The sequence below is a fragment of the Cannabis sativa genome, chromosome X (assembly GCF_029168945.1).
Source record: "Cannabis sativa cultivar Pink pepper isolate KNU-18-1 chromosome X, ASM2916894v1, whole genome shotgun sequence".
Lineage (NCBI taxonomy): Eukaryota > Viridiplantae > Streptophyta > Magnoliopsida > Rosales > Cannabaceae > Cannabis > Cannabis sativa.
In genome coordinates this window covers 80193115-80220534 of record NC_083610.1, presented here as the reverse complement: position 1 = coordinate 80220534, position 27420 = coordinate 80193115, and the positions used below count along the sequence as shown (strand labels likewise).

At 32.5% G+C, this 27420-nt stretch overlaps 5 protein-coding genes across 5 annotated transcripts; 3 read left to right on the top strand and 2 right to left on the bottom strand.

The window, feature by feature from the left end:
- The first annotated feature begins 232 nt into the window (after positions 1-232).
- On the top strand, positions 233-1162 carry LOC115699627 (ethylene-responsive transcription factor ERF020-like). Its single transcript, XM_030627133.2, has one exon. The coding sequence runs from the start codon at positions 374-376 to the stop codon at positions 959-961; it is 588 nt and encodes a 195-aa protein (XP_030482993.1). The 5' UTR covers positions 233-373; the 3' UTR covers positions 962-1162.
- A 1885-nt stretch (positions 1163-3047) lies between these two features.
- LOC115699637 (11-beta-hydroxysteroid dehydrogenase B) lies at positions 3048-5847 on the bottom strand. Its single transcript, XM_030627144.2, has 6 exons — positions 5326-5847; positions 4903-5095; positions 4710-4795; positions 3934-4065; positions 3688-3852; positions 3048-3591 (listed from the first exon to the last, which is right to left on the bottom strand). Exons 1-6 carry the CDS (start codon positions 5506-5508, stop codon positions 3250-3252), a joined length of 1101 nt encoding a protein of 366 aa, XP_030483004.1. The 5' UTR covers positions 5509-5847; the 3' UTR covers positions 3048-3249.
- A 2464-nt stretch (positions 5848-8311) lies between these two features.
- Positions 8312-14841, top strand: LOC133031920 (uncharacterized). Its single transcript, XM_061105696.1, has 4 exons — positions 8312-10571; positions 11263-12129; positions 12251-14376; positions 14456-14841. The coding sequence occupies exons 1-3, from the start codon at positions 10374-10376 to the stop codon at positions 12662-12664; spliced, it is 1479 nt and encodes a 492-aa protein (XP_060961679.1). The 5' UTR covers positions 8312-10373; the 3' UTR covers positions 12665-14376; positions 14456-14841.
- Positions 14842-19392: 4551 nt separating this feature from the next.
- On the top strand, positions 19393-23567 carry LOC115699648 (probable serine/threonine-protein kinase At1g54610). Its single transcript, XM_030627156.2, has 7 exons — positions 19393-20517; positions 20606-20890; positions 21337-21876; positions 21968-22068; positions 22155-22269; positions 22358-22678; positions 22781-23567. The coding sequence occupies exons 1-7, from the start codon at positions 20071-20073 to the stop codon at positions 22946-22948; spliced, it is 1977 nt and encodes a 658-aa protein (XP_030483016.1). The 5' UTR covers positions 19393-20070; the 3' UTR covers positions 22949-23567.
- LOC115699655 (uncharacterized) lies at positions 23464-25653 on the bottom strand. The gene is made up of 3 exons (XM_030627167.2): positions 25156-25653; positions 24493-24608; positions 23464-24365 (listed from the first exon to the last, which is right to left on the bottom strand). Exons 1-3 carry the CDS (start codon positions 25382-25384, stop codon positions 23688-23690), a joined length of 1023 nt encoding a protein of 340 aa, XP_030483027.2. The 5' UTR covers positions 25385-25653; the 3' UTR covers positions 23464-23687.
- Between the last annotated feature and the right edge of the window lie 1767 nt (positions 25654-27420).

Here is a 27420-nt window from a genome sequence, read left to right as displayed (position 1 = left end):
TAAATTGAATGATGAATTAATCTCCTCTTATTAACTTTGACTTGAAAATCTTGACCATCTCCAACTCTAGCCTTCAAATAAATAAATAATTTTAAGCCACACTCAATTTATTATTATTAAAAAGTCAATCTCCAAAAGGAGAAAGAAAAAAACACAAATTTCACTTTTTTTATTTATTAATTTATTTTGACTTTATAAAGAGTCTAATAAACATCTATAGTTTCCACCGCTGACTTTCTTCAAAACTATATATATATAACCTTCATTATTCCCTACTTCTTCAACTCTGTGATATTTTTATTAGTTTAACAAAAAAAAAATCTAATCTTATTTTTTAGCCAATAAAAAAAGAGTTCTTTTTTGTTATAGAAAAATGAGTTATGATCATGACTCGGAAGATAGCAGTACTACGAGTCCCAACTCGGTTCCAAAGTACAAGGGTATACGAAGAAGAAAGTGGGGTAAATGGGTATCGGAAATCAGAGTTCCGGGGACCCAAAGTCGACTCTGGTTAGGTTCTTACGCCACCGCCGAAGCAGCCGCAGTGGCTCACGATGTTGCATTTTACTGTCTTCGAAGACCCTTAACCTCATCGAACGGTCTAAACTTTCCAATGATGTTGCCGGCGGCTGGTCTTCCGGACAACATGTCGCCGAGGTCAGTGCAGAAGGCAGCTTCCGATGCCGGAATGGCGATCGATGCACAGGTTCAGTTGCCGGCGGCGCGGAATAATAATAATAATAATTCGCCGGCGGCGGGAACAGAACAGAATGTGATGATGACGTGTACTAGTGGAGTTCAAAACGGTGCGTTTTGTTATAGTTCGGATAATTATGAGACTCTGTTTTGGGGGAGCGACGTGGGAGCAAGTTCTGGAACGTGGGAAGGTTGTGAGGTGGCAGTGGGACCCACCTATGAAGAGTCCTTGAGCATTTCTATTGACGATTATCTCTATAATTAATAATTAATTAATACTTATTATTATTAATTTTGGGTTTCATTTAGTTGGAGTATAGGACCCTTGTTGATCTTAGAGTGATATACTAGTTCAATAATTAATAGTTTTCTTAATTAATAATAATATAAAGATGTCATTGTAATTAATTAGTATGAATTCTACACTATATATATAAAGAAAATTATTGAATTTTATATATTTTAATTATATTCTCTTGAATTATAATAAAAATATTTTACACAATAGAATTACAAGAATCTGGACTCTTTTTGATTTATTTTATTTGAACGTACGTGGTCACGTAATTGAGTTAATTAAGTCAAATATAATATTAATTAATGGCGGCCTTTTACTTATACCTATAGTGATTATGAATTCTAATTAATATTATAGTGTTTCACATTTTTTTTAAAACAAGTGTTTATCATTATTTACATATTAATTTCACACACTAAAACACTATTTAGAGATTAAATATTAAGATTAATTGTCTAAAATTATTTTTTCCTTTTAAAAAATATAAATAATTTTTTAATTTTTTTTAAAAATATCACATATTTTTTTTCATGAGTGCTCAATAATATTTTTTGTTCTTAAAACCAGTCTCAAGGGTCAATATTTAATCTTCTTTAAGAATTGTGATATATAAGGAATAGTGGTTCTTTATTATTGATCTTTAATATTTGAATTTGAAAGAGGCACAAAGTAATTAAATGTACGACACTGAATCACTCAACCTTACCATGATTCTTTTTCTTTTCTTGACTCACTAACAGTGGCCAGTACAACTTGTTTAAGCATCATTCATTTATAAAAGAAAAAGCTTTTATTATTATTATTATTATCTTGTTGAATATAGTTTGGATGGGTTTGAGTTTTAATTCTCTGGCTAGCAATAGCATAGCAGCCTACATTTTGCATTTGAATTGGTCAAAATATTAGCTTACATTCACATTAATTATTATGGGGTCATAAAAATTATCCATATTATTTGTGGGGTCCACAATTCAACATTGACCTGAGCCTTCAATCCATAGGTACTCACTTACGTCACTTGCTTCTAGAACCCCATTTGCATTTAAGTTCCAAACTAGTCACGTGACATAATAAATTTTAAGATATATTAAATGAGTTAGAAATAGAAAGTCTAAAGTACTCTCCTAGAGAATCTTCCAATTTAGTTTAGAGATAGATATGCACTTGGCCATATCTTTTAAAATTATTTGAGTAATTTGTATATAAATATTTAAATTTAATTTTTAATAATAATAATAATAATAATAATATTAAAATTATATTTTTAAAATTATGTAAAAAATTAATTATTAAGTATTAATTAAATTATCAAGTAGCAATTTTTGATAAGTTCAAGTCATGAATTTTTATTAAAAAATTTACTTTAAATATACAAAATAAATAAATAAATAAATAACACGACAAAATTTAATATTAAAGTACTTGTAGAATTTTAAAAATATAACTTAAATATTTATTTATAATTAAAAATTTAAATTTAAATATTTATACGATAAATTAATTATAATAATAATAATATAACACATAAAAAATGTTAAATACTAAAAATATCTTTTAATATTTCTTTTAATTTTTTTTTTTTATAATCTCTATCTCCACTCTTTATTAATTTGTTTAGTTATTCAACTCTTATTTTTAATTATTTTCTAAATCTCGATAAATAATTATTATTATTTTTATATAATTATATATAAAATAATGTTAAAAAATATTATATAAATAATTAAAATTATAATATATATATAATTTAATTATTAACTCACTAAAAATAAAAAAATAAAAAATTAGTAGAACACAGATACTAAAATGCAGATCAAGTTGAACCTGCATCTATATACATCTATGTTCACAATGCATCATGATGGTTTAGATGCCTATAATCAGGCCGACCTGGCATAAGTAGAATTGCCCTGTGCCTAAGATTCACCTAGCTTCGAATTTGTTTTTCCTAATTTTGGAAAATAGAACATTTTTTTCTTAAATAAAGGCTTAAAGCCCTACCTATAATACTTAACAGCCATAGCAATACTCTTATATTAATGAATGTACATAATGACACAAACTCACCCAGAATATATAGCTCAAGTATTTTAATGAGTCTTTATTGAACAAGAGTGTGAGGAAAGAGAGTGAGAAATTCAGGAATTAAGAAAGACTTAAAAGACAAAATATAAAATTTTAAACAAACAAAACATAAAATAAGAGAATACTACCATATACATACATACATAGATACATAGATAGATATAATATTATTATTCATATTTTAGCTGGTGAGGAGGACTGAGAGGAGAGAAGGTAAGGGGTACCCCTGTGGCTGTGGTGAGAGTCTTCCTAGGAGATGTGCCTTCTAATGTGAAAGCCCTTTCGGTTGGAGCAACATAAGGCCTACCAGTCCCCACTAGTGAAGTACTTCTCTTAGTACCATTTGGAGACAGAAGCAATCGAAAAGTCCAATTCAGAATCTTTGGTGCAAACACCCTGTATAGTAGGAATATGTCATACCAACTTGGAAATTTTACATATGGATCTCCTTTACATGCCCCAGAAACTATCAACTTTGCAAATTTCTCCACTGGACCACCAACAACATGTACCTATACATAAATGAAAAGTAATTTACAATATTTTACTTAGTAGTATACAAATTGTTGATTTGAAAAAAAAAAAAAAGATTTCATTATCATCATCACCTCTCTTTCTTCCTTCCATTGCATCTCAGCACCTTCTTCTAGCATGAATTTGCCACCACTTATTTCGCTCCCGATCCAACCATGTGTCGCGATTGTTATTCCCACCTCGTCTTTTACTTCGAATCTCAGTGTCTCGTAGAAGTTTATTAGAGCTGCCTTCGCCGCCTACACATTAGTGTCTCGTAAATATCAAGTTATGATATGTTTTATTGGCTTAAGCAACACATGTTTTAATCAATTACTCACAGCATATAAGCTCATTCTAGGCAGAGGTAACCAGTTCTCTACTGAGGCATTAACTATGACTCGACCATTGCTTTGGTATAAGTAAGGAAGAGCCACAAATGTTGGATAAACATTTCCCCAAAAGTTAATGTCCTGAAAACCCAAAAAGATAAATTACAAAAATTAAGAGTGTTCACGGATTGGTTTAGTCTAGATTTTTAATTTTTTCAAAATAAACCACTATTACGGTTTTTTAAAAATTTAAAACCAAACCAGACCAATGAAATGATCAAATCAAACCAAACCACTCAAAAATAAATTGGTTTAGTTCGAACCATAATTTGTATTTCGTAGATGTTTTAGTTTTTTTTATGATAATTATTCATTTTTTCAGTAATTTTTTACTTGTAACAATAAAAAAAATTATTATAGTAACAATATCAACTCAATATCAACATTCTACTTGAAGTTGCTCTCAAATATTAATATTTTGTCAAAAAAAAAAATATATTAAGTATATATATAATAATTATACGGATTGGTTTAATTTGAACTGCTACTGAGATTTTTAAAATCATGACCGAACTAGAGAATTTAAAACGGTCCAGATTGATCAAATCATTCACATTGAATTCATTTAGTCCGATCTCAAATAATTTGATTTGGATTGGTTGGAGTTTAAAATCACGAATTGCGGATTATATGAACATCCCTAACAAAAATATTAAAATCTAAGTAGATACATTATATATTTTGATTTTTGAGTTGACTATATATGAATAGTTATTAATTCTTACCAGCAAGTGGGGAAAGACAGATGTATCAGTAACTTCTTCCAAGTAAAAGGTATGACCTAAACTTACTGTGTTCACTAGATGATCCACTACAAGAAAAAAAAACAGGGGAAGTGATTAGTGAACTAAATTGCAAAGTTTACATAAATATATATATAGAGTATCTATAAATAGTAATTAATAATTAAATAAGTACCATGGCCATGTAAGTTGATGGTTGCATTGACAAATCTTCTGCAATCATCTTCTTTGACAACATCTGCAGCTATAATCATCACATGCTTTGCCCCAATAAGCCGTGCATTCTCACTTATACCTCTCAGTCTATTCTCTCTTCTTGCAACTAATACAAGATTTGCCCCTCTTTTTGCATACTCGTATGCAATTTGCTGCACATTAAAAAAAATAACCCCTATTAAAGAATCTCAGCTTTTGTTAATAGAAACCAGTTGGTAGTAACTTAAGACTATGCTAAACAAACCCTATAGATAATATATATGCTATCTTTGTTAAAAAAAAATGACTCAAAATCTTGGTACCCATATCTTTGATTCCTACTTTCCTACGAGAAACTTCACTATTTTACAAAAAAATAAATAAAGTAATGAAAGAAGGATACCTCCCCAATTCCAGAAGAAGCTCCAGTGATAATGACAACTTTATCATCCATATTCTCTTCGTTGAAAGAACTGTAAACCCATTCACAAGCACTGATAAAGCATAGAGCTGGCCAAGCACACGCCATCATCACCATACTCGCCGGAGGTACCACCCAATTCAGCATAGAGTTAACTGCATCCATTTCTTTCTTCTTTTTCTTTTTCTTTTTTTTTTAAAAAAAAAATAAAAAATAAAAAACAGAGAGAGAGAGAGAGAAAGAAGTTAAAGGAGATTTGGTGTGTTTGGAAAAAGAAAAAAATAAATAGGGAAGAAGAAGAAGAGTTAGAAAAATAGTGTGATGAGTTAGAAGGTATAGATTAAGATGAAAATGAAGATGATTATGTGCATGTAATGGTTGAAGTGCACGTGTTAAGGTGATAGCTAAGGTTTCGACGGATGGAATGGAAGAATTGAAGGTGTAATTTTGGATTTTCTTGCATGAATGCTCTGTTCTCTTCTCTTCTCTTCTGTATTATATTATATTATGTAAAAGTTGAGTTTCTATTTTGTTGAAACGTAGCACGTAGCACACACTTCTCTCTTCAAGACACCTAGGCCTACCTACTACCTAGAGCATTACTATTAGAAATCAATAACTAAGTGGTGCTAGCATTATCACAAGGTGTCCATTTTAGTCTTTTTCTTTTCTTTCTATTAAATTAAAGAGTATTATTGAGATAGTCGCTCCTAATTAATTAGAAATTAATAAGTAAAATAATTAAAATTCGATAGTGATGATCACAAAAACTCACTGCAAAGAGTGTGGCATGTGAATTGAGGATATCTATTCTATATAAAATGTGTCTATATAACAGAATTTTCGATTTATGAAAAATTATTGGGTGACTTCTTTTTTTAAAATAAAAAAATAACAAATTATTAGATATTGTCACGTAAAGGGTCATCATTATTTTGATATTTAGAATTAGTTAAATTTTAAATATTATTTTAAATTAAATTTGAATATTTTGATAGTTTAACCAGATGAGCATTTTCATTAATTGCGAAGATAAATTTAGGACGAATAATAATTTTTTTTAATTACTATTACAAAGTATAATAGTAATTTTTATTTTTATTTAAATCACTATTATGCTTTCAAATTTCAATGATTATTACTACCTTGAATATTATTAATTTCAAAATTATGATATTAAAAAAAACTAAAAAATAAAATAAAATTAACATACGTGATTTGGCACGTAACATCTATCTAGTATATTTATATATATATATATATATATAAAAAGAGAGGCGTGGGAGGAGAGAGAGAATGAGAGTGAAAAAGTTATTTTCTCTTTGAAAGTATCACTATATTCTCTTATTCTTAGGGTTGATTTGTTATACTTATATAAGATTGTAAATAAATTTTTTAAAATAAAAGATAATATTTAATTTGATTAATTCAAATATAAATATCATATAATTGATTAACAGAATTCAGTTAATTTTTTTTTTATTATTATTTTTAATTAAATAGATTATCTAATAATATATTTAATAATTTAATAATTAAAAGATAATTAATTAATTTAATTTGAATTTATTTTAACAATAAAATAATTAAACAAAATTAACATGAGTCTTTATATATCACCCTACACGTGTGGGCTAGGCCTACACGCCTGTGCCATATTTTAAAGTCCAAATTGATTTTTTAATTTTTCCATAAATAAGATTTATTATTTATTCTGTCAATAAATAATAATTGATTAGTTCTCATTAATTTCTTATTTAACAAGGAATAAAATAAATATTATTTCCACTAAAATAACATATTTCTCTCTTTAATATTATTTAAGAATAACATTATATTTAAATAATTAATATAGTTTTATCAAATAAAACTAAATAGCTAAATACCATTTAATTATACAACTCATAATTGTCATAATTATTCAAAATAATAATTTTCATAAATTACTATTTTACCCTTAAGAATTTATTTCTCATAGAAATTAATACACACTCAATTTTACTCATCAAATAAAACTCTCTCCCATACATTGTTGTATAGAGATGAATTGAGAACCATGGACCTATACTTTGAAACTCCAATAAACACTTGATTATTATCGAGATCATCAATAGAACAATCTGATTTATTAATTCCATTATTAATCCACTATAAATATGAAGAATTGCACTATTTGACAATGTAGAATTATATTTACAAAATTCTTATTTGTAGTCCATTGGTATAATCAATATATGTAGTTCGTCCTCTAATTATTAATTCATAATTAGAGTTAGTCAAAATTATCGATTTACCCTTTATATTATCTCTTGACTCCTTATGTACCATTGATTCAATGTGAACAGTTAATCTATAAGTTAATAGATTTAGATCTAATTGTTAGCACTATCAGAATTAACACTATAAGAAAACTAATATTTGACCTGTTAGGAAAGCTTGAATTCCATTATTGTATGACATGTTCCCAGCCAGTCATGTTATTAAGCTTCCAAAATAGAAGTTGTAAACATCACCTTCTCTGATAAACTTTGACGAGTGAATCAAGGAACTCAATGAACACAAATAAGAATTCATGTATACTTAGGATTCAGACTCATCTACTAATGATTATCGTTGTGATATGAATAATTCTTTCATGGTAAATGACACGTTAATGAAAGATGTTATTACATATCGATCCAATCATGCATAATTAAATTATACACAACACCTTTATTATATGTATATCCATATTTGTGATCTGAATCAAAATCACACACACTAGAGTATAGTCTATAGTAAACCGTACTTAGTAGTACTATATTAAAGATTCATTTTACATTAATACACTACCGACTAGTTTTATTCATATCGTATTATCTTAATTCTCTTGTACATCCTTATAAGATTATACCTTCTCCATATGAATAAGAAATTTTTAGATATTTATTATTTATACTTCTATAATTAATATATTCATTTATCTTATAATTGTATTTCATATATTTTGTAATATATTATCTATTAATTACTTACTTTTAGGACATAAATCCCAACAGTTAGTTTTTAGTACTTGGATAAGGGCTAAGTGACACAACCCCCAAATAGGAGTGATCTAACAAATATGATTATGGCAACATTCTTTAGGCGGGTTGGAGTTCTCTTGGTAGAATCCAGATAGGATCAGAGCAACACTATAGCCTCTTAATGTCCTATTTTAGTAAAAAAAAAAAACGATATATATATATCATGTATGTCATAGTGTCACACAAAAAGTAAAAATTAAGAATTATTTTTAGTAAATGAATTAGTGGAGAAATAATCGTTTAGTTCATTTATAGTGATGACAATGTCGCCACTCATCGCTATAGGGTGTTGAAATCTAAGTTTCTCACATGGTTTTGGTTAATTTTTTTTGGAACAAAGTTTACTGCTCAAAATTTTAATATTCTATAACGGAGATAATTCATCGCTAAAGACTTATTTAAAAAAGTACAAAACAAAGAAAAAAATACATACTAAACAATTTTGTCATTGACTCGCTATACCATTTATATTACCACTAAAAAAATTTATACATATATAGTAATGTCGTTATAAAATAGAACATCTATATCAACAATAATGACGATAACAATCGTTGTTATGTGTCTTGAATTAATTATAAAAGTATAAATAAAATTTTTGCATCTTTTGTAGTTTTAAGGGCTATTGCGCGATCCTTATGTTGTTGTATTAGGTTCATTTTCTTAAATTGTCGTTAAGTAAATATGTCGTAATTTTAAAATATTTTTTTATGTTTGAAAGAAATCCTAAAGTCACTCTTATCTTTTTTATTGAAGATTATTATTTGTAGTTGAAATATTTTTGTTTTATTTTCAAAAAGTTTCTTTATAATTATGTTTGATGGTGTCAATTTCATGTTTGTGTCAAAATATGTATTTAATTTTGTGTTAATAAATCGCGTCGTATATTTTCACAGTCGAGAGTAACGTTAAATTGAAGAACGTCTTACATTTGATTAGGGGATCTCGTACATACACTTATTAATAAATTATGAGTTGCTATTTAGACGTGTTGTGTTTGTATTTAAGTTTTTGACAATATTTAATAATTTTGTCTTATTTATATTTATCTTAATTGAGCCATCTAATAAATGTTATGACACGAACATAATAAGTTTACACAAATAGCCGGCCTTAATAAAACTCCATTTTCTTAACTAATTAACCAATAAGTAAATAAACATAATCATTAATCAATTATCTATGTATATGGTCCCTTAACCAAGGTTATTCAGCCTAATTATATCATTAATCAATTTAAGTCAGCTTGGGAGAGTGAAACAAGTGGGTGATGAGGCAGAATGGATTGAGAAAATATATTTATGTTGGCCTTTTCAATATTAAAATTAAAAAATCATAATTACCACTACCAAGAAAAGCAGAACAGGCTTAGACATTTAGGTTAAAGGCAATCTCATTCTCATTTTATTAAATTAAAAACCAGTCTGAATGAATTTTTATTTTATTTATTTATTTTGTTGCAATTTAAAATATTAAAATATCATTTTTAATAAAATAATCTTTTTAATATTTTGAAATTTTTACATGAAAAATCCATTTTACACAATTTATTACAAAATTACTCATACACGCCTATGACTACATTTTTACTTATAAAGTTTCTTTTATTACACAATTACCACTTACTCATCATTCCATGCATACACGTGTGCTCTCCCCATCCATCATCAATCAAATCCTACTCTCTTCTCTCCTCTTTTTTCATTTTCTTTTCATTTCATTTTCGATTCTTCATTTCTGTTTTCTAAGTTCATTTGAATTCAAGTAACCTCCATTAACCACCCATAATTTATCACGTTTTTCCCTCTTCTTTTTGGTTCATCCACGAATTTTCAACTTCCTCTTAGCCCACGATTTAGCAACTGTTTTTCCCTCTCTGTTTCGGTTTTTTTCAATCTTATTTATAAGATGGCAATCACTCGTTCATCATCATCCCCTTCTCCAGTTCTCAAACAGAAATAAAAAATGGGCAAGAAATCGTTGGCCAACAAATCCAAGGGTAAACGCCCAATCATTGAAGATTTTGATTCTGATTTTGAAGCTCCAATGCCCAAGCGTGGGAGACCCCATTCTTCGAAGAAAACGAAGCTCAACTTGGAGGAGCACACGGTTCCAGAAATTTCTGGGAAAAAAACTATTGCACATGCTGAAGATCGGACTCAGGTTGGTTTTTAGTTTTATTTTCGTTTCCCCCTTTCCTTCATTTATACTTTACCCAGATTTTGGCGTTTTTATGTTCATTATGCTTTGTGTAATTTTAGGGTTTCATTTGCGCATTTTGTTTCATGTTTTTAAATTTTTTAGTTATTTATTGTTGGTTTTGAACATTTCATTTGATTCTCGATGCAGGTGTTGTTCTTTAATTTGGTTTTGTTTTCTTTATTTTCGGTGTTTTTTTGTGCGTACACGTTATGTGTTTTGTTTTCGTTTTTAGTGTTTTCAATCGGTCGTACGTAGTTTCTTATCGAGTTTTTAATAGTTTGTTAATGGTATGTTTTGATGTGTTTTCGATTTTCATTAGGTTTAGTTGTTTGCTGTTATATTTTAGGTTTCAAAACGATTTTCAAATCTTTGCTCTATATTTTTCTATAGTTGTATATGTTTTGTAGTTTGTTTGTTGTTTTTATATAGTTTTATTGTTCTTTTTATACTGTATTTTTCGATTTCCTTTAGGGTTAGTTGTTTACTGTTTTTTTTTATGTTTCCAAACGATTTCGTGTCTTTCTTGTTTTTTTTCTGTGTAGTTGTTTGTCATTGATAGTTTGTTTGTAGTTTGTTTGTAGTTGTATTACAGTTTTCATACTGTTTTATTCAGGATTTATAATTTATTTTGGCCATTTTCGTTATGTTGCAGGTTTGGGACTGTAAATTTAGTCCTTCTGATTTTTACAGATCTAAGTGTGTATGCACCAGTGTTTATTCCGTGATAGATAATATTAAGAACACTTTATCTGTTAATTTGCTTTCTTTGTTTCGTCAAACTCAGTTTGGGCATTTTCTGGATATGCCTGAGTTTGTTTTTCATCCGCAAGTCGTACATAGTTTATTACTAAGAGAAGTTTTACAGCCCAATCCTAAAGAGTTTTGGGCTAAGGTTGCTGGCCGTTGCATACGGTTTAGTGCTGAAGAATTTTACCTGATTTCTGGTTTAGATTGTTTCGGTGATTGCAACAAATTGTTGTTTTCACAGGAAACAAATCAATTGGTAGAAACATGTTTCCGTGGTGTAAAAACTATTGACCACAAAGCCATCGAGGATGCTTTTTTGGGTAGTCGGTGGGGTTTGGATGAGTCTATTGGTTTGAAAATGGCTGTTTTGTATTTCATTCAGTGTTTTCTTCTTAGCAATACTCCTGACAAAGAAGTGTCTAGGTTTGTTCTAGATGTAGTTGATAGCGGTCGGTGGGATGAGTATTGTTGGGGTAGGGAATCATTTGAATTGACAATTGACTCATTCAAAGGTAGGATCGAGCATGGGATCATTATGAAAAATAGAAAGGCAGAGAAGAGAGGCCAATATGATGGCTGGTATAGGGCATTGGGATGTTCTTGGGTTTTCACAGTTTGGTTTTATGAATGCTGTCCTGCAATGGTGAACTCTTTCTGTAAGAGAGTTTCATCTTCTATTCCAAGGATTCTGAACTGGAGCAACACCATCGTCACCAAAAATCCAACCCTTCGAGACTTGAAGGGCAAGATTTTTGATTTACCTTTGGAGAAGGTAATTTACAGTTTCTTTACTGTTTCTTTATTGTTTCTTTTCAGTTTTATTTATGTTGTTATTTTTTGGTTTTTCCAATTGTTTTAATTTTTTTCATATTATGTTTGATTATGTTGTTCAGTTGAAGATAAAAAACATGCGTCCTACTGATGAAGAGAGGCAGCAGCTTCAACTTGACGGTTTATTTCTCGATGAATCTATTGATGAATGTGGTGTAGCGAAGCAATCCTTCAAGGGTGGGTCATCTTCAAAGAAGTCTGATTCAGCAGATATTGATTGGATGAAATCTAAGCTGGAGATGCTCATTTCGAATCAATCATCATTGGCCGAGGACTTCATTTCATTGAGGTGTTTTGTTGATTTTAATTTCAAGTCCGTAATGACTGTAATTAAGGATATCCAGGAGAAGGTTAATGTCATTCATCGTCGTCCTTCTGATGAGGTATTTATTCTTATTTTATTGCTTAGGTTTTTTTTATATATTTTTTTTAAAGTTTCTTTACTGTTTTATTTAAGTTTCATTTATGTTGGTTGATACAGGGAAAGTCATCGGATGAATTAGTAACTCAAGATTCTGATGATGATGCTGCTGATGATGATGATGATGATGCCGAGGATGATGAGAAGCAATTGCCTGATCCAGAAAATATTGATTCCGACTCCGACGATGGTGGTGAGTTGGTTAAAGTTGGTGGGGATGCTGATGATGCTGACAAGGCTGTTACTGCTGTTCCTTCTGCTGATGTGAATCCATCTGAGGCTGTTGGAGGGAGCGATAAAAATGTTAAGGATGTTGAGAAGCCGAAGGGCGATGAGTCTCGATTGAAGGGGGACGATTTCTTTGATGGGTTGAGCGAGCTTGAAATAGATGATGATCAAGTTGTGTTGGCTGGCTTGGAGGCTGTTGGTAAAATCCATGTAAGTTTACTTTTAATTGTTTTCAAGAAAACTAGGTTTCTTTTTGGTTGCTCATTAGTTTCTAGTATGTTTTGCAACTGTTTTAATGCATTCTTTCTTTTTTAGGTCCCCGCACCCAATCCAGATGTTGTTGGTGAAAAGTCAGATGCCTTTCATACTGATGAAGAAACTGAGGACACTGTCTCTGATACACCTCTGTTGGATAAGAGGAAGCGTGCTCCGGCCTTGAAATCTCCATTTGTTGATTTCGGGTCTGCTGATGTCGGGAGCACTCCAATGGAGCTTATGTCCTCAGGTTCTCAATCAGCTGGGGATGATAGGGATTTCAAAATGGTGACTTATGTGAAGGGCCTTTATGCTCTTAATGATGCTTTTGCTGATCCCGTATCTACCGAGATTGAGGCAAAATTTGACGCTTGGATTGGTGAAGGATTGCTTAAACATCCTAGGTGACTGTTTTTATTAAATCTGTTTTTGTATTATGTTTTTTTTTCAGTTTTATTCCTGTTTTAATGCTATTTTTTGCTGTTTTTTTGTTGTTGTAGGCATTATAATTGTAATGAAGACGGCGCAAAGAAATTTACCCCGGGTTTTAGGCTAGGTGTTGATTATGTTGAGGATAAAACTTGGTTTTATCATTTGGCCACATGCGACATGTTTATGAACGACTCGGTAAAGTTTCCAATTTATATTGTAGTTATGATAGTTTGTTTTCAGTTGCTTTATAAATGTTTTTTAGTTTTGATACTGCATTTCAGTTTTTTACAGTTGTTCAACCTTTTCATTTGTGTTTCTGTGTTGTTTTTTTTCTCAGCATATGAACACCATATTCTATTACCTTCGGAAAAAAGGTAAATATTCTTCCGTTGTGACGTTGAATTTCGCAACTACTGATTGTCTGTTTGATGATTCCATCCAAGCATTGTACCACAAATATAACAAGGCCAAGTCAATGAAGACTAAGATGTCACACATTCACGCTGCCCACCCAATAGCGCATTACATCCGAGGTATCCGCATTCCCTGTTCCAAGCCTTGGTATGAAGCCGATCATGTGCTATTCATCATCAATTTAAGAAGGGAAAGTCATTGGGTTTTTGGGCGTCTTGACTTGAACGAAGGGACGTTGTTTCTGTACAATTCTTTGAGGACCGCGAAGATGAATGCCGCAGCTAGGAATGCGATGAAGGCTTATTCCGTGTTCCTGCCTTTGTTTTTCGATTTACTTGGGTTCTGGAAGAATAGAGCACAAGCTCCTGCCTCAGTTTCTGACCCTACAGCTCCATTCAGAATCGTGGAGCTTAGTGGTCTTGCGTCTCAGCAGAAGAAGTGAGTGTTTCTTTTAAGTTTCTTTTATGTTGTTTTTTAGTTTCTAAGCTTGTTTACTTTTTCTTTACGTTTTTTATAGTGATTGCGGGGCATATGTTGCTGCCTTTGCTGAATTCTTTATCCACGGAAAGGATGTCCCTGCAGACTTTGACATCGAAGTTTATCGTACCCGACTTGCTTCACTTTTCTTCTCGTACGGCCAAAGGAAAATTGACGAAAGCATTGACAGCGAGGATGAGAAGCAAAGCAAGTCTTCTAAGGCATCTAAATTGAAGAAATAGGATCTTTTAATTTGGTGGATCTTTTCTGTTATTTTTTGAATCTATTACCAGACAATTTTTAGTGTTGTTGTTTCAATGTAGGTATTATATTTGATTTTATACTATGTACCTGGTTTAAAACTTTTAGGATATTTGACATTTACTCCTTATAATATCTTTATTGTATAGGTTTGTATTTCCCAAAGTTGTTTGTTTTTTTTAATTGTTCAAGTTCTTATATATGGTCGCACAACTATGGAGAAACTATTAACCAACTGAATACAAACTATGTTTTTATTTTTCCTAAATTGTGCTATGAATGTATTTTTATTCTTCGTATTCCATTAATCCTTTTCCCTTTATTCAAGTTATGTTTTATCAATTATTGACTGACTGCCTTTAAAACTGTAAAGAAGAAGTCATTCCGGTACTTAATATTTTACAAAGGGTCGCAACTGTAACAAAACGATTTTGAAACTATTAAAAAACTGTTTCAAGTTTCATAAAAATGAAATCCCATGTATTTAGAACATCACAGATCAACCTGTTTGAATTTGCACACAAAATTAAACAATTCAAATATTTCATATGTATCTATTTTATTGCTTGATTGTTGCATGTCTTTCGATTGTGTCCGTGTTGTCCACATTTGCTGCACCTGTTATGTTTTTTTGTATCCCATTCAGATAAAAACCTTCGTTTCCTTGGTCTTCCAGATCTTATTTTTTGGTTTGGTGGCAGAACAATGATATCTTTTATGTTTTGTGGCACATCCCAAGTTGTGTGATTGTGTACCAGATATGTTGAGTCGCTGTATGTTTCAAGCCATGTTCGCGTGGTGTAATAACCCGAGCAGTAGTTGTAAACATTCAAGTTCATCTCTTTTATAACAGCAAGCGCATGAGCACACGGTAACTCATCAAGTTGGAATCTGTTGCAACTGCATGTTTTCTCCTTGAGGTTGATGACCCATGATCTGGTTAGTTCAACGACTTCGAACATGGTCTCGTTTATTGGTTTTACCTGCGGATTAAGTGTAAAACTGTTAATATGTATAACAATGACAAACAAACTATTAAGAAACTATAATGCAACTAAAATATTAAACATTTCATTACATTTTCTGTCAATGAGTCCACAAAGTTGTCGACTAATTTCTTCTCTGCTGTAGGTGTTAAAAATGTTGTTGTTTTACGTGCTTTTTCTGTTTGTGTATGTCCATTGTTGAATCAATGCTCTCAATGACTCCATCGGTGTTGTGATTGGTAGCTCTCTACTGCCAAGTTTGCCGCATTTAGAGATTCGGCAATGTTTGAAGTCATAGTTGAATACTGTTGTTTTTGCGGTGGTATCTTGACCATTTGTGGTATCCAACTTGTTGTAAATATGGTCTTACACGGATGTCCAAGCCGTCCAACTCGCTCATATGGTATTCAAATTTCCTCTCGTGTATGCTCGTCGCAGCGAAGAATGGTTTATCCGGCTTGCTTGCATTCTTCTTGAAAGTTGCTTTTAGATTGCTTAACAGTGGTATACACAATAGCAATGTGTGATTTACGGAAATACTTGACAAGTTTGCCTTACTTATGCTCTCATGTCTATCCGAGATCAAGCCTTTGTTCCTCTCTAATCCCATATGTTTCTCTCACTTGTGTGAAAAACTATTGCCATGAGTTGTTGTTTTCTGAATCCACAAAAAAGCTAGTGGAAAAATGTGCCCATTTGCATCCCGTGTACAAGCGAGAGAGCAATGTACCTCCATATGTTGATTTAAGGAAAGTTCCGTCAACAACTATTATAGGTTTGCATTTCTTCCATCCTTTTATTGATGCATCCGGTGCGACAAACAAGTACTTGAAGCTTTGTTGTCATCCTCTGTTTCCATGTGCACTATTGTTCGGGATTAGTTTTTTGCAACATGTGCAAAAACCGGGCAGCAACTCGTATGATTCGTTGGCTTTTCCTCGTAATTCTTCTTGCGCGTGCTCTTTGCTTCTCCATGCTTTCATGTAGTTCATTCTCACACCATACTTGTGTTTCTTTTCTCCTCTGATGTCTTGTGGCGTTTGAGTTGTTTTTATGTTGGTGAACCGTGGCTTGATGTAGTTTCCAATCAATTTCGTTGTAGCTTGTCTCTTGTCGGCAAATCGATGTTTAGATCACAAGTGTGTATCATCTTTACGTCGTACTTTCGAATGATGAATGACTTTGTTGGCCCGTTTACGGATCTTGTTAGTGCCCACTTGCATTTTGGATCCAAACAACAAATCTTGTATGTTCTTGCACATGATTTTTTAACTGCGAATTGGAAGTTGTTCCTAATTGCATAGAAACCAAGCACACTCTGCGGTGTTTCTTTGTCTTTGTATATTTGTGCTTCTTCTATTTCGGGATGATGCGGATACGTGATTAGTAGTTCGTCATAATCTGTGATTTACGGTTCCTTTTTCTGTTGTTTTCCAGTTGCTCAACCATTTCCTCTGCCACAAGTTTTGCATAGTCCATGAAGTCAAAACTTTCTCCCCCAAATTCCGGTACTGTAGCTTCAATTATATGTTGTTGATTTGTTGAGTCTTCTGTTGTTGCTGCATTGTATTCGATTGGTTGGAAGGCGCTTGTATGTGTAATTAATGAATTGTCATTTCCAAAGAATGATGCATCGATGGTTGTTGTTGGGTTGTTGATGACATTCACACACATTGGGTATGTTGTGAAGTCGGGGTCTTTCGGTTTGAGTTGTATGTAGAAATGCAGGCTTTGATCATCCTTTATCCTCAATGGTTGGTATCCTTCCTTCACTTGATATTTCAGTTGCAAAACAGTGTTTTCTTGGTTGCACTCCAGGACATCTTTGAGTTTCTGTTGCAAATCTTCATAGTTACAATTGGCAGAAATGTAGTGTCCACTGGCTTCATAATTTTCATAATTCATTCGATCATCGAATTGTCCATTGTAGAAGACTAGGAATGGAATGTCTTTCCTTTCCTGTGTTTTTGCAATGGTTATTAGTCCGAGGCAACGAATTTTAAAACTGGTTTGATTACTCGTTATGAAATAGAGTACAAACTTACTTCTATCTCTCGTTCCTTTGTTCAAGCATTGTATTTCCCGTCCCGATTCCCGATTTTGCCATTTTTTGGTTGTTAATAAACTACAAAGAAACGAGAATAAAACTATTAAGAAACTTCATTTAAATTTTGGGAAACTAACCATTTCTCAAACTCATTACGTCCTCTATCTTTTCCACAATAAATTCCTGCAAAAAAACGTAATGAAACTATTATTAAATGATTATGCAACTGTAAACCAACTTAAAAACCACAATTCTATCCCCAAAATTACATAGTTCTTACTCATTGTCATTTTTCATCATGTTTATTCGAATCAGATCGATTTACAACTATTATAAAACTAATTTGCTACCATTAACATAAATCTTACCTTGTATATATGCTAGCTCTTGGTACTTGTCATTTGACACTTCTTCATGATTTCTAAACCATTTTCAAACGATAATGCAACTGTAAGCCAACGCAAAAAAAATTAAAATACCTTATTAGTATCTCTTGGTTCCTTAATCAGAATCAGTTCTTGTTTATTGGTTTTACCATATGAATTTCCTGTTGCACACCAGTGAATCAACCAGAATGCAACTAAAAATGCCGTGTATCATTGTTGAAAAAAATTTTCAGTTCATACCTTTTTTTTTTGGATTTGAGGGGGAGCTCCAGATCTGTTCAATACAGATTTACATTGCTGCAATCTGAATTTTCGACGCTCGTTTGAGTGATATTGCACTATAAAAACCGAAATCAAATGTTGAATTTCAGTTTCTCCACGGTTGTCCTGCTCTTTTTTTTTTAAATTTCTGTTTAGATTGTTGGATTTGTTCGTTTCCTATTGAAATTCGACGGGATTTACAGTTGTTTTACGTTCGATCTGGTTTCATTCTGGTTGCGTGGCCGACTGCATCGATGGAGCTTCATTCATCTTCTCCGTTTGTGACGTGCGGCTGAAGGTAAGGGCAAGTGGTATTTTTGTAATATTTTCATTTTGGGCTGTACAAATGTTCATTGGGCCGGCCCACAGTATTGTTGTAATATTTTTCCCTTTTTAGAATATTCCTATTTTTTTCCCAAGATAATTGAAATTATCTTAAAACACAGTTTAGCTAATGTATGTGCTGTAATATTCCACTCATGAAAGATAAAATGACGAGAACCAACATTACACACCTAAAAAAAATGTTGAATATCACCAACAATAAATAACACTATCTTCACTAAAGCCTCCTCACTCAAATATAATTTTTTTTTTTTTTTGAAACAGACTCAAATATAATTTACATTCTTATTTTTATACTTTCATTATTCCAACAACAAAATGTACTCTTATTTTACTATAAGTTATGTGACTTATTTGTGTGGAAAAACGAATTTAATTATCCTTTATTATAATATTTGCAATTAATTTACTAATTATTTGATATTATACATTGAGTTATATAAAAATGAATTGAGTGGTACAAATTAAAATCATAAGTATACAAATAATTAGAGAATAGTTTAGTTTCTATAAACACCAGCTCATCATTATGTTTATATTTAAACTGGTTGACTTATGTTAAAGGGATTACCAAATATATTGTCCAGAAAAATAATGAACCTTTTTATAAATTAATTGATTAATTATGACCATTTCTCACAAGAAACGACAACATATTTACCGTCGTTTGAGCTTGGGTAAAGTTAAAAAAGAATCGTTTAGTTAGTTGAAATGGGATGGGACCCAATCTGCTATAGTCAGACATTGAGCCACGTGTAATCCAGCAAACTATAGTTGTATGCACGTCTACTTTGTTTCGAGCTTTCTCAACTCCGACGTGATTTTTCTTTTCTTTAAAGAAAAAGAAAGAAGAAGAAGTTTAGTTAAGAGAAAGATCTCTGTTACTTGCTATCTAAACCAGTCCTGTATAGTCCCAAAAACGATTGGTTTTCCTTATTTCTAGGGACACATTACATAACCATATCCGAAAATCATTCTTCCATTCACAACCAAATCTCAAAATCATAACAAAGTTTTCATTTTTCCATTAATGCCCTTTTCATTTTTCATTCTCCGGTTTCTCTAAACATGATCATCCATTTTTATTCAATTTTTTTCGAACATCTGAAAAGAAAACAATAAAATCCGGCGACCCGAAATTCAGGTTGTGTGAAAAGTTTGGAACTTTCTGCCATTAAACTTGATTTGTTAATGAGTTCGAGGAGTACCCAGATTGAGCTATTGAGGGAAACTCTTGTTTTCCCAGGAAAATGCAGGATTTCCCATTTGGTTAATAGTAAAATATTTGCAAGTCGAAGCCTCCATTGACGATTCTCATACAAATTCAGGTTCCCCTGTTTTTAAAACATACGGTTTATACCGTTAAGATATGGGTTGTATTTGCTCAAAGGGAGCATCGGAAAAGGATGTAGCCGAAAAATACGAGAAAGAAAAGGAATTGGGTAAGGCAAATCCGGTTCAACTGATCGCTCCTCCATCTCAAAAGAGAGAAAATTTCTTGGTTGAAGTTAAGGCGGACGGTGGCTCTGTTCGTCCTTTATCTAGAACAACATCAAGAGCCAACACTTGTTCTCATATCTCAAATGGCTCTATTCACAGAAAGCCAAAGGAAGAAGACAACAGAGTTGTGGTGGTCGTTGAAGGACCCTCGGTTAGTAAATCATCAAAACCACAGGTGACTAGGATAGCTAGTGTTGTTAATGGAAGAAATTCGAATGAAGAGGCTGGTTGGCCGTCGTGGTTGACCTCCGTTGCCGGAGACGCCATTAAAGGATGGACACCTCGTAAAGCAGAGTCATTTGAGAAGTTAGACAAAGTAAAGTGTTTGACTTTCTTTTAGTTTTTGGTAATAAAGTTTGACTCTTTTTAGGCTTAATTATATGTATATGTATATGTATATGCAGATTGGACAAGGAACATACAGCAGTGTCTATAAAGCTCGAGACCTTGAAACTGGTAAAATTGTTGCATTAAAGAAAGTTAGATTTGTTAATATGGATCCAGAAAGTGTTCGTTTTATGGCAAGAGAAATCCATATATTGAGGAGACTTGATCATCCAAACGTTATGAAGCTTGAAGGTTTAGTCACTTCAAGAATGTCAAGAAGCTTATACCTTGTTTTTGAGTACATGGATCATGATCTTGCTGGGATTGCAGCAACCCCAGGAATCAAATTTACTGAATCTCAGGTACTAATTAGTTTCTTATTAGTAAGTAATGCTCTAAAGTGCTCTTATTTAATTTGCAGTCAAACCTTATGTTTTAAATTTTACACAATTAACCCCTGATCCTAATTTGTGAGAATTGCAAAAAGACCACTCATACCGCTATCAGCGTAATTAAATATCGCTAACCAATTATATTGGGCACTACTAATGCGTAATAGCAATACTTTAACTTTTTGGTGACACTAGTTTCCTTATGTATGGAAACATGAGTTTTGTCTGGGCACGTTTAAAAACATAAAAACTTGCAACCAAGCTAGCATAACAGACAAATTAGACAGAAATTTTAAAATTGGTACAGTTTCGAGTATTTAACTACATAAAAATGAATACATATATGAGGGGGTGTGACAGCAAATTACTCTTTCTTTTCTAATTTTATTATATGATATGATATGGGATTTGTACAGATAAAATGTTACATGCAACAATTGCTTCGTGGACTTGAACACTGTCATAGTCGTGGTGTTCTGCACCGTGACATTAAAGGATCCAATATTTTGATTGACAACAATGGAGTTTTAAAGATTGGAGACTTTGGTTTGGCTACATTTTATGATCAGAATCAACCAATGACTAGTCGTGTGGTGACTCTGTGGTACAGACCACCTGAGCTTCTTCTTGGTTCCACACAGTACGGACCAGCCATTGATTTGTGGAGTGTTGGTTGTATTCTTGCAGAAATGTTTGCAGGCAAACCAATTATGCCTGGCAGAACTGAGGTAGAGCAAATGCATAAGATTTTCAAACTTTGTGGTTCACCATCAGAAGATTTCTGGCAAAAAACAAGGTTACCACATGCTACTAGCTTCAAGCCTCAACAACCTTACAAGCGTCGTCTTCCCGAAACATTCAAAGACTTCCCTTCTTATGCAATGCCTCTTGTTGATAAACTACTCGCAATCGAACCAAAAGATCGTGGAACCGCTGCAACTTCACTTGCAAGTGATGTAAGTTAACAATGTCCCCAAATTTCTTAAAGACTTTTCTTTCTCCAAACTTGGTTTTTTCTTTCTATTAGTCACTGGTTTTTCCTTTCAGTTCTTTACAACAGAGCCCCTTCCTTGTGATCCATCTAGTTTACCAAAGTATCCCCCGAGCAAGGAGATTGATGTCAAGCTTCGCAATGAGGAAGCAAGGAAGTAAGACCTATATATATAACTCCAGTCGTTGCCAATTGATTTTGAGATAGATACTCATACATCTTATCTTTATCATTTTGTTTCAGGCGTAGAGCAGATACGGTAAAAGGACGAGGTCCTGAATCTGTTAGAAGGGGTTCAAGAGATGCCAACCAATTGCCAACACCAGAATTCGAAGACGAACAAGACACTTCTTTGCAGGTAGGCTTGAAAAGATGTAGTAGAGTATTAATAAAATTTTGTTCAGTCAAAGATTATAACTTTTAACTGTAATGTAATATATTGGCAGAAACATTCCAATGCCAAAACCTCATCAAGTCATAAGTACAGCAGTACCCCAGATGATGGAGGATCAGGTTTTCGAATGGAACCACCAAGAGGAGAAAGACAGAATAATGGTTATGCTCATTCTAGTTCTATGGTCCATCCCAGTAGTAGTAGTAGTAGTAATAATGCTGAGCCAGGATCATCAAGGAGCAAGACAGTAGATAATTCTATTAGGAATAAAACAGACTTAAGATCTCAAAAACCTTTGATGTCACAACCCGAATCGTCTATGATCTCTTCTGCTAAAAGGAGTGAAACTATGCATACAAAAGAATCTGACATGGTAAAAAAAAGGAAGAAACAAAAATCCCTATTAACTTCTATTTCAATTATTTTAACCAGAGAAGTTGTTGAAATATAACATATTGATAATTTTCTTTTGCAGGGATATGTACAGAAGAAGAACAGAATCCATTACTCTGGACCTTTGGTTCCTCCAGGTGGGAATTTAGAAGATGTACTTAAAGAACACGAGAGACAAATTCAACAAGCAGTACGTAAAGCTCGTCTTGACAAGGCTAGAACCAATAAAGGCTATGACAATTACAGTTGAACAAGTGTTATTGTTTTTTTTCTTGTTAATATATTAACAAACAACACTCCAATTCCAAATAATGGTGCTGTTGCCAATTAAGAAGGACCAGCAAAAGGGCTGCAGCTGTTAGTACCAATCGAGTCTCACCGGTAGACCTGAACAAGCAAGAAGAGATGTATCACCTCGGAGACCTGTCCTGACCTGACCAAGATTGAACTGGTTATGTATATTCAGAAATGAAAACCAGTGGACATATTGTAATAATTCTCTCTTCAAGTGAAACCATCCCACAGATTATAATTTTCAAAGTGGACATATTTTGTTCTTTCCCTTAATTGTTTGGTAGCTTGAGATATTCACTTTGTATAGTGTAAAAAAAGAAAAAAAAAAAACAAGGCTGTTTCATATAACACATTGTAAATTATCCATTGGCTTTCTCCAGATTCATTATGTTAGGAAGATATGAAAAAGAAAAAGAAAGTATTAAACTGCTGTCTCTCTTGCACAATTTAACTGATTCATTGCTTTGTAGATGATTGGAAACATAAATTTATTGTAAAAGAAGGATTTTTTTTTACATGATGCATAAATAAGTTCTCAGGGATGAAAATAAAGAAAAGAAACAAGATCTACTAATCTGCTAAGCCACTGAACTTTCTGTACATTTGGCTTCTGCATATACCTTCATTACCACTCTTCCTTCGAGTTCGACTATTAGATTAGTTTTTATTAAGAACATCTACAGGCCGAACGCTAACTACATATCCTGCTTAGGCTTCCGGCTCAATTCAGAATACTGGCCACCCATTAGCTGCAATATCTCCTCCCATAAATTTTCTGATGAGGAATCTGAGAAACTCCCGTATATTAGATTAGAGCTGCAAGCAGCAACATACCAGTAATCCGACTCGATCTCCTCTCTCAACTGATCAAGTTGCCACCCAGCATAACCAACAAAAAATCTGAAATCCTGAGGATTTAAGACTCCCTTCTTTACTAGTTCAGCAGCTTCATCAAGACTGTTCCTAGCGCCAAAACATAGGCCAGGGATAACCTCTTCAAAACCAGGCAGCTTTGCTCTTCCCCCTGTTTTCAACAGAAACATACTTGCCTCTAGAGGCCCACCGAAATGCAAAGAACAATCAGAAAACGTGGTGGCAAGATCAAGATTGGTGGGTTTCATATGTTTTATTTTCTTGTGAAGTGGTCGGTTGATAACAACACCGAAAGGCCCTTCTTGTGGATGTCTGGTACCGGATCTAAGGAGGAGGACTACAGTTCTTTCAAATGTTCGTACCCCATCGAGCTTTTCTGTGGCAACGAGGACACAGCCTGTCTCTGGTACAGAAATAGGATGAGCCCACTTTGAACCAAGAGGTTTTGACTCGTGGGATGAAGCACCTTTGTTCTGAGGATCAGATTCTACCTTCTCAGCCTGTAGAAGAAATATTGCAAAGTATATTAGATACATTACAACAAACCAACTAATAGCACAGATTTCTCAATGTACTTGGTGAACTCATCTATCTATAAATACATAAATATATATAGCTTTACATCACCTGCTCCCGGGCAAATAGGTTTGCTCTGACTTCTCTCCAATCTAAGTTTATACGAAGGGAACCAGATGAATTGCTTTCTTTTCCACCATCTTCTGGACTAGGCCGATCACCATTTCCTATATGTAACATCACAACCACATACATACAATACGCTTAGTCACAATCAATTAAAATGACTTCATAGGTTCACAAATATAAGACCAACAAGTGAAAAACAATTCATAAACTTAGAACGTTCAGAGCACACAAGTTAGTGAAAAAATAACCTATCAAAGTTCAAAACTGAACCAAGTTTGTGCTTTTAAGTTCTCAAACTATGGAAATCGAAGTGAATGTCGTCAGCTTGTACCAAAAACTACTCTACATTCTTACCCAGTTCAAGTATTTACTTCTTTAAATGTAATTTCATACACTAAAGAAACTATTAGTAAAAATACACAATTGAACAATCACATTATCCAAAATTCCTTACTCTGAATCAAAATTCACAACCTACGAAATTTCAATGCTTATCCTTTGGACAACTTTAAAAGGAAAACAAAAAAAAAGGCGCCTTTTCCCAGTTATCTAAGAGTACAAAAAGTCAAACTTAAGAAAAAAAAATTCAACAAAGAGTTGACAATCCAAGAAAAATAAATCGGCATGGTGATCATCAAGGCGTACCAGACGAAGATGAATTGCCATGATTCTTCTTCCCAACAGCTCGAACAACGAAAGAACGAAACCCAGAAGAAGACCTAATCTTGATCTCGAAAACCCTGTTCTCGTCAATACCCAGCAAGGAAATTTTCGACTTTGCCGGATTCCATGAAATGGGTTTCTCGGGAAACGAGTTCCTGAGCAAGACAGGGCTTTTGATACAGTGTTTCACTTGCACTGACCACAGATCCATACCCAAACTCCCCAACAGACTTTCCGGGTGACTTTTTCTTCTTTTTACTTTCCTCGAAGAAGAAGAAGAAAAGAGAAAGAGAAAACGACGAATTGAAAAGGAGTGAGAATATGCTTTATTTAAACCGAATTGGAATTGGATATGGAAATGGAAGAAGAAGTCAGTGAGGACTGACGAGTGAGTGTTGAGTTTATGCCATGTCGGCTTGGCTTGCGTTGCATATGGGCCGCACGTTCCTCTCACTCTCCGCTAGCTAATTGTAAAAGTTTAAGGTAAGTTTTTTTTTTTTTTTTTGAGAGAGTATTGTTAGAGCATCTCCAAGGAGCTCATCAACTTTAGTGTCACACTATTACTAAATTTGATGTTAAAAACTATCTTCACTCCAACCACAACACCAAAAATTACACTAAAAAAATATTCCTTATTATTATATTAATTTTTTAATAAAAAAAAAACTAAAAAATCTGTCAAATGCGAAAACAAGTAAAAGTATAGACATATAGACATATATAAAAATTAGTTATAAAAAAAAAAAAAGTATGCCGTGTGAACAGTGCACGACATATATGCCGTGCACTGTAGCACACACAGCAATTTAGTGTCATATTTGCAGCTACGTTGGAGGGCTTATTCTACTGCATCACCAAATTTGATGCCTCCTTGGTGATGCTCTTAGGAGGCATTTATGGTGTCTAATACCACAATGAAAAAATATCTTTCATTAATTATTCATATCACAATGATAATCATTAGTTGATATGTCTTAATTTTGAGTATACTGTGTATACATGAACTCTTGTTTCTGTTTATTAGGTTATTTGATTCACTCATTAAAGTTTCTCAAAGAAGATGATTCTTACAATTTTATTTTGAGAATCTAATAACATGAGTGACTGAGAACATAACATACAATAAAGAATCCAAGCTTGCCTAACAGATCAAATATTAGTTCATTTATAGTGTTAATTCTAAAAGTACTAACAGTTGGATCTAAATCTAAAATAAGTTATAGATTAATTGTTCACGTTGAATTAATGGTACATAAGGAGTCAAGAGATAATATGAAGGGTAAATCGATAATTTTGACTAATTCTAATTATGAATTAATAATTGGAGGACGAACTAATTTCTACTAGGGTTACGGTTGTTATTTGGAATAAAAAATTGATAAAAATAGAGTAAAATACCCATCTAGTGGCCGACCACATAGTGGGCCCTACACTAGTTTAGTTTTCACCATTTTTCTCAACTATTTTATCTATTTTTTACAAATACTACTTTTTGTACTTTCAACTCTATAAATGCCAAAACTATTTATTTAATAATTAAAATAATTATCAAATAAAATTGTCATTTATAATATTTATTAATTAGACTCCATAAAGTCTCTTAATTAACAAATTAACCCTAAAATACTATTTCTTCACAATCAAGCCACATCTTAGTGAAAAATTCATAAACAAGATATAGTCTAATTTTAGAATTATAATTGATTAACTAAAATCAATTAACTGAGTCTTATAAGCAGTTTGTCTCAACTAGCATGGGACCATGGGCCTATATAACCGAGCTTCCAATAAGTAGATCTAGAATTTACCAAGTAAATCTACTAACTTATTAATTCCTCATTGAATCCACCATAGAATTTGGAATTGCACTCTCAGTTACATAGAACGCTCTATATGTTCCACGATATAGATACGCTATTAATTATTCATTGTTATAATCTCAATAATCAATGATCCTCTATAGATGATCTTCATTGCATAGGGATTAATTTATCGTTACACCCTTCAATGTATTTTATCTTTAAAACACTTAGCCACCTATAAATGACATTTCAATGAACTAATATAATCACTGAAATGAGTACTCAACCATTTATCTCTGTTAACGATAAAAAAAAAAACCATTTATCTCTGTTTAGCCAAGCTCGAAGGAAATCATCATTTCACTTCTATGTCCAAATAGAAGCTATAGATTCCATATCTATGATTAGCGCTCCCACTCAATTGTACTATCATGTTCCCAAAATG

Bases quoted from the DNA above. Each gene is read 5' to 3' on its own strand.
- LOC115699627 (XM_030627133.2), top strand. From the start codon at position 374: ATGAGTTATGATCATGACTCGGAAGATAGCAGTACTACGAGTCCCAAC.
- LOC115699648 (XM_030627156.2), top strand. From the start codon at position 20,071: ATGGGTTGTATTTGCTCAAAGGGAGCATCGGAAAAGGATGTAGCCGAA. The intron at 20,518-20,605 runs GTAAAGTGTTTG...ATGTATATGCAG, and splicing joins CATTTGAGAAGTTAGACAAA to ATTGGACAAGGAACATACAG. The intron at 22,069-22,154 runs GTAAGACCTATA...ATTTTGTTTCAG, and splicing joins CGCAATGAGGAAGCAAGGAA to GCGTAGAGCAGATACGGTAA.
- LOC115699655 (XM_030627167.2), bottom strand. From the start codon at position 25,384: ATGGATCTGTGGTCAGTGCAAGTGAAACACTGTATCAAAAGCCCTGTC. The intron at 24,609-25,155 runs GTACGCCTTGAT...TGTTACATATAG, and splicing joins TGGCAATTCATCTTCGTCTG to GAAATGGTGATCGGCCTAGT. The intron at 24,366-24,492 runs GTGATGTAAAGC...TTTCTTCTACAG, and splicing joins ACCTATTTGCCCGGGAGCAG to GCTGAGAAGGTAGAATCTGA.
- LOC115699637 (XM_030627144.2), bottom strand. From the start codon at position 5,508: ATGGATGCAGTTAACTCTATGCTGAATTGGGTGGTACCTCCGGCGAGT. The intron at 4,066-4,709 runs GTAAGAATTAAT...TTGGGTTTTCAG, and splicing joins CTGTCTTTCCCCACTTGCTG to GACATTAACTTTTGGGGAAA. The intron at 3,853-3,933 runs GTGAGTAATTGA...ACTAATGTGTAG, and splicing joins CTAGAATGAGCTTATATGCT to GCGGCGAAGGCAGCTCTAAT.
- LOC133031920 (XM_061105696.1), top strand. From the start codon at position 10,374: ATGGGCAAGAAATCGTTGGCCAACAAATCCAAGGGTAAACGCCCAATC. The intron at 10,572-11,262 runs GTTGGTTTTTAG...GTTATGTTGCAG, and splicing joins ATGCTGAAGATCGGACTCAG to GTTTGGGACTGTAAATTTAG. The intron at 12,130-12,250 runs GTAATTTACAGT...TATGTTGTTCAG, and splicing joins TTGATTTACCTTTGGAGAAG to TTGAAGATAAAAAACATGCG.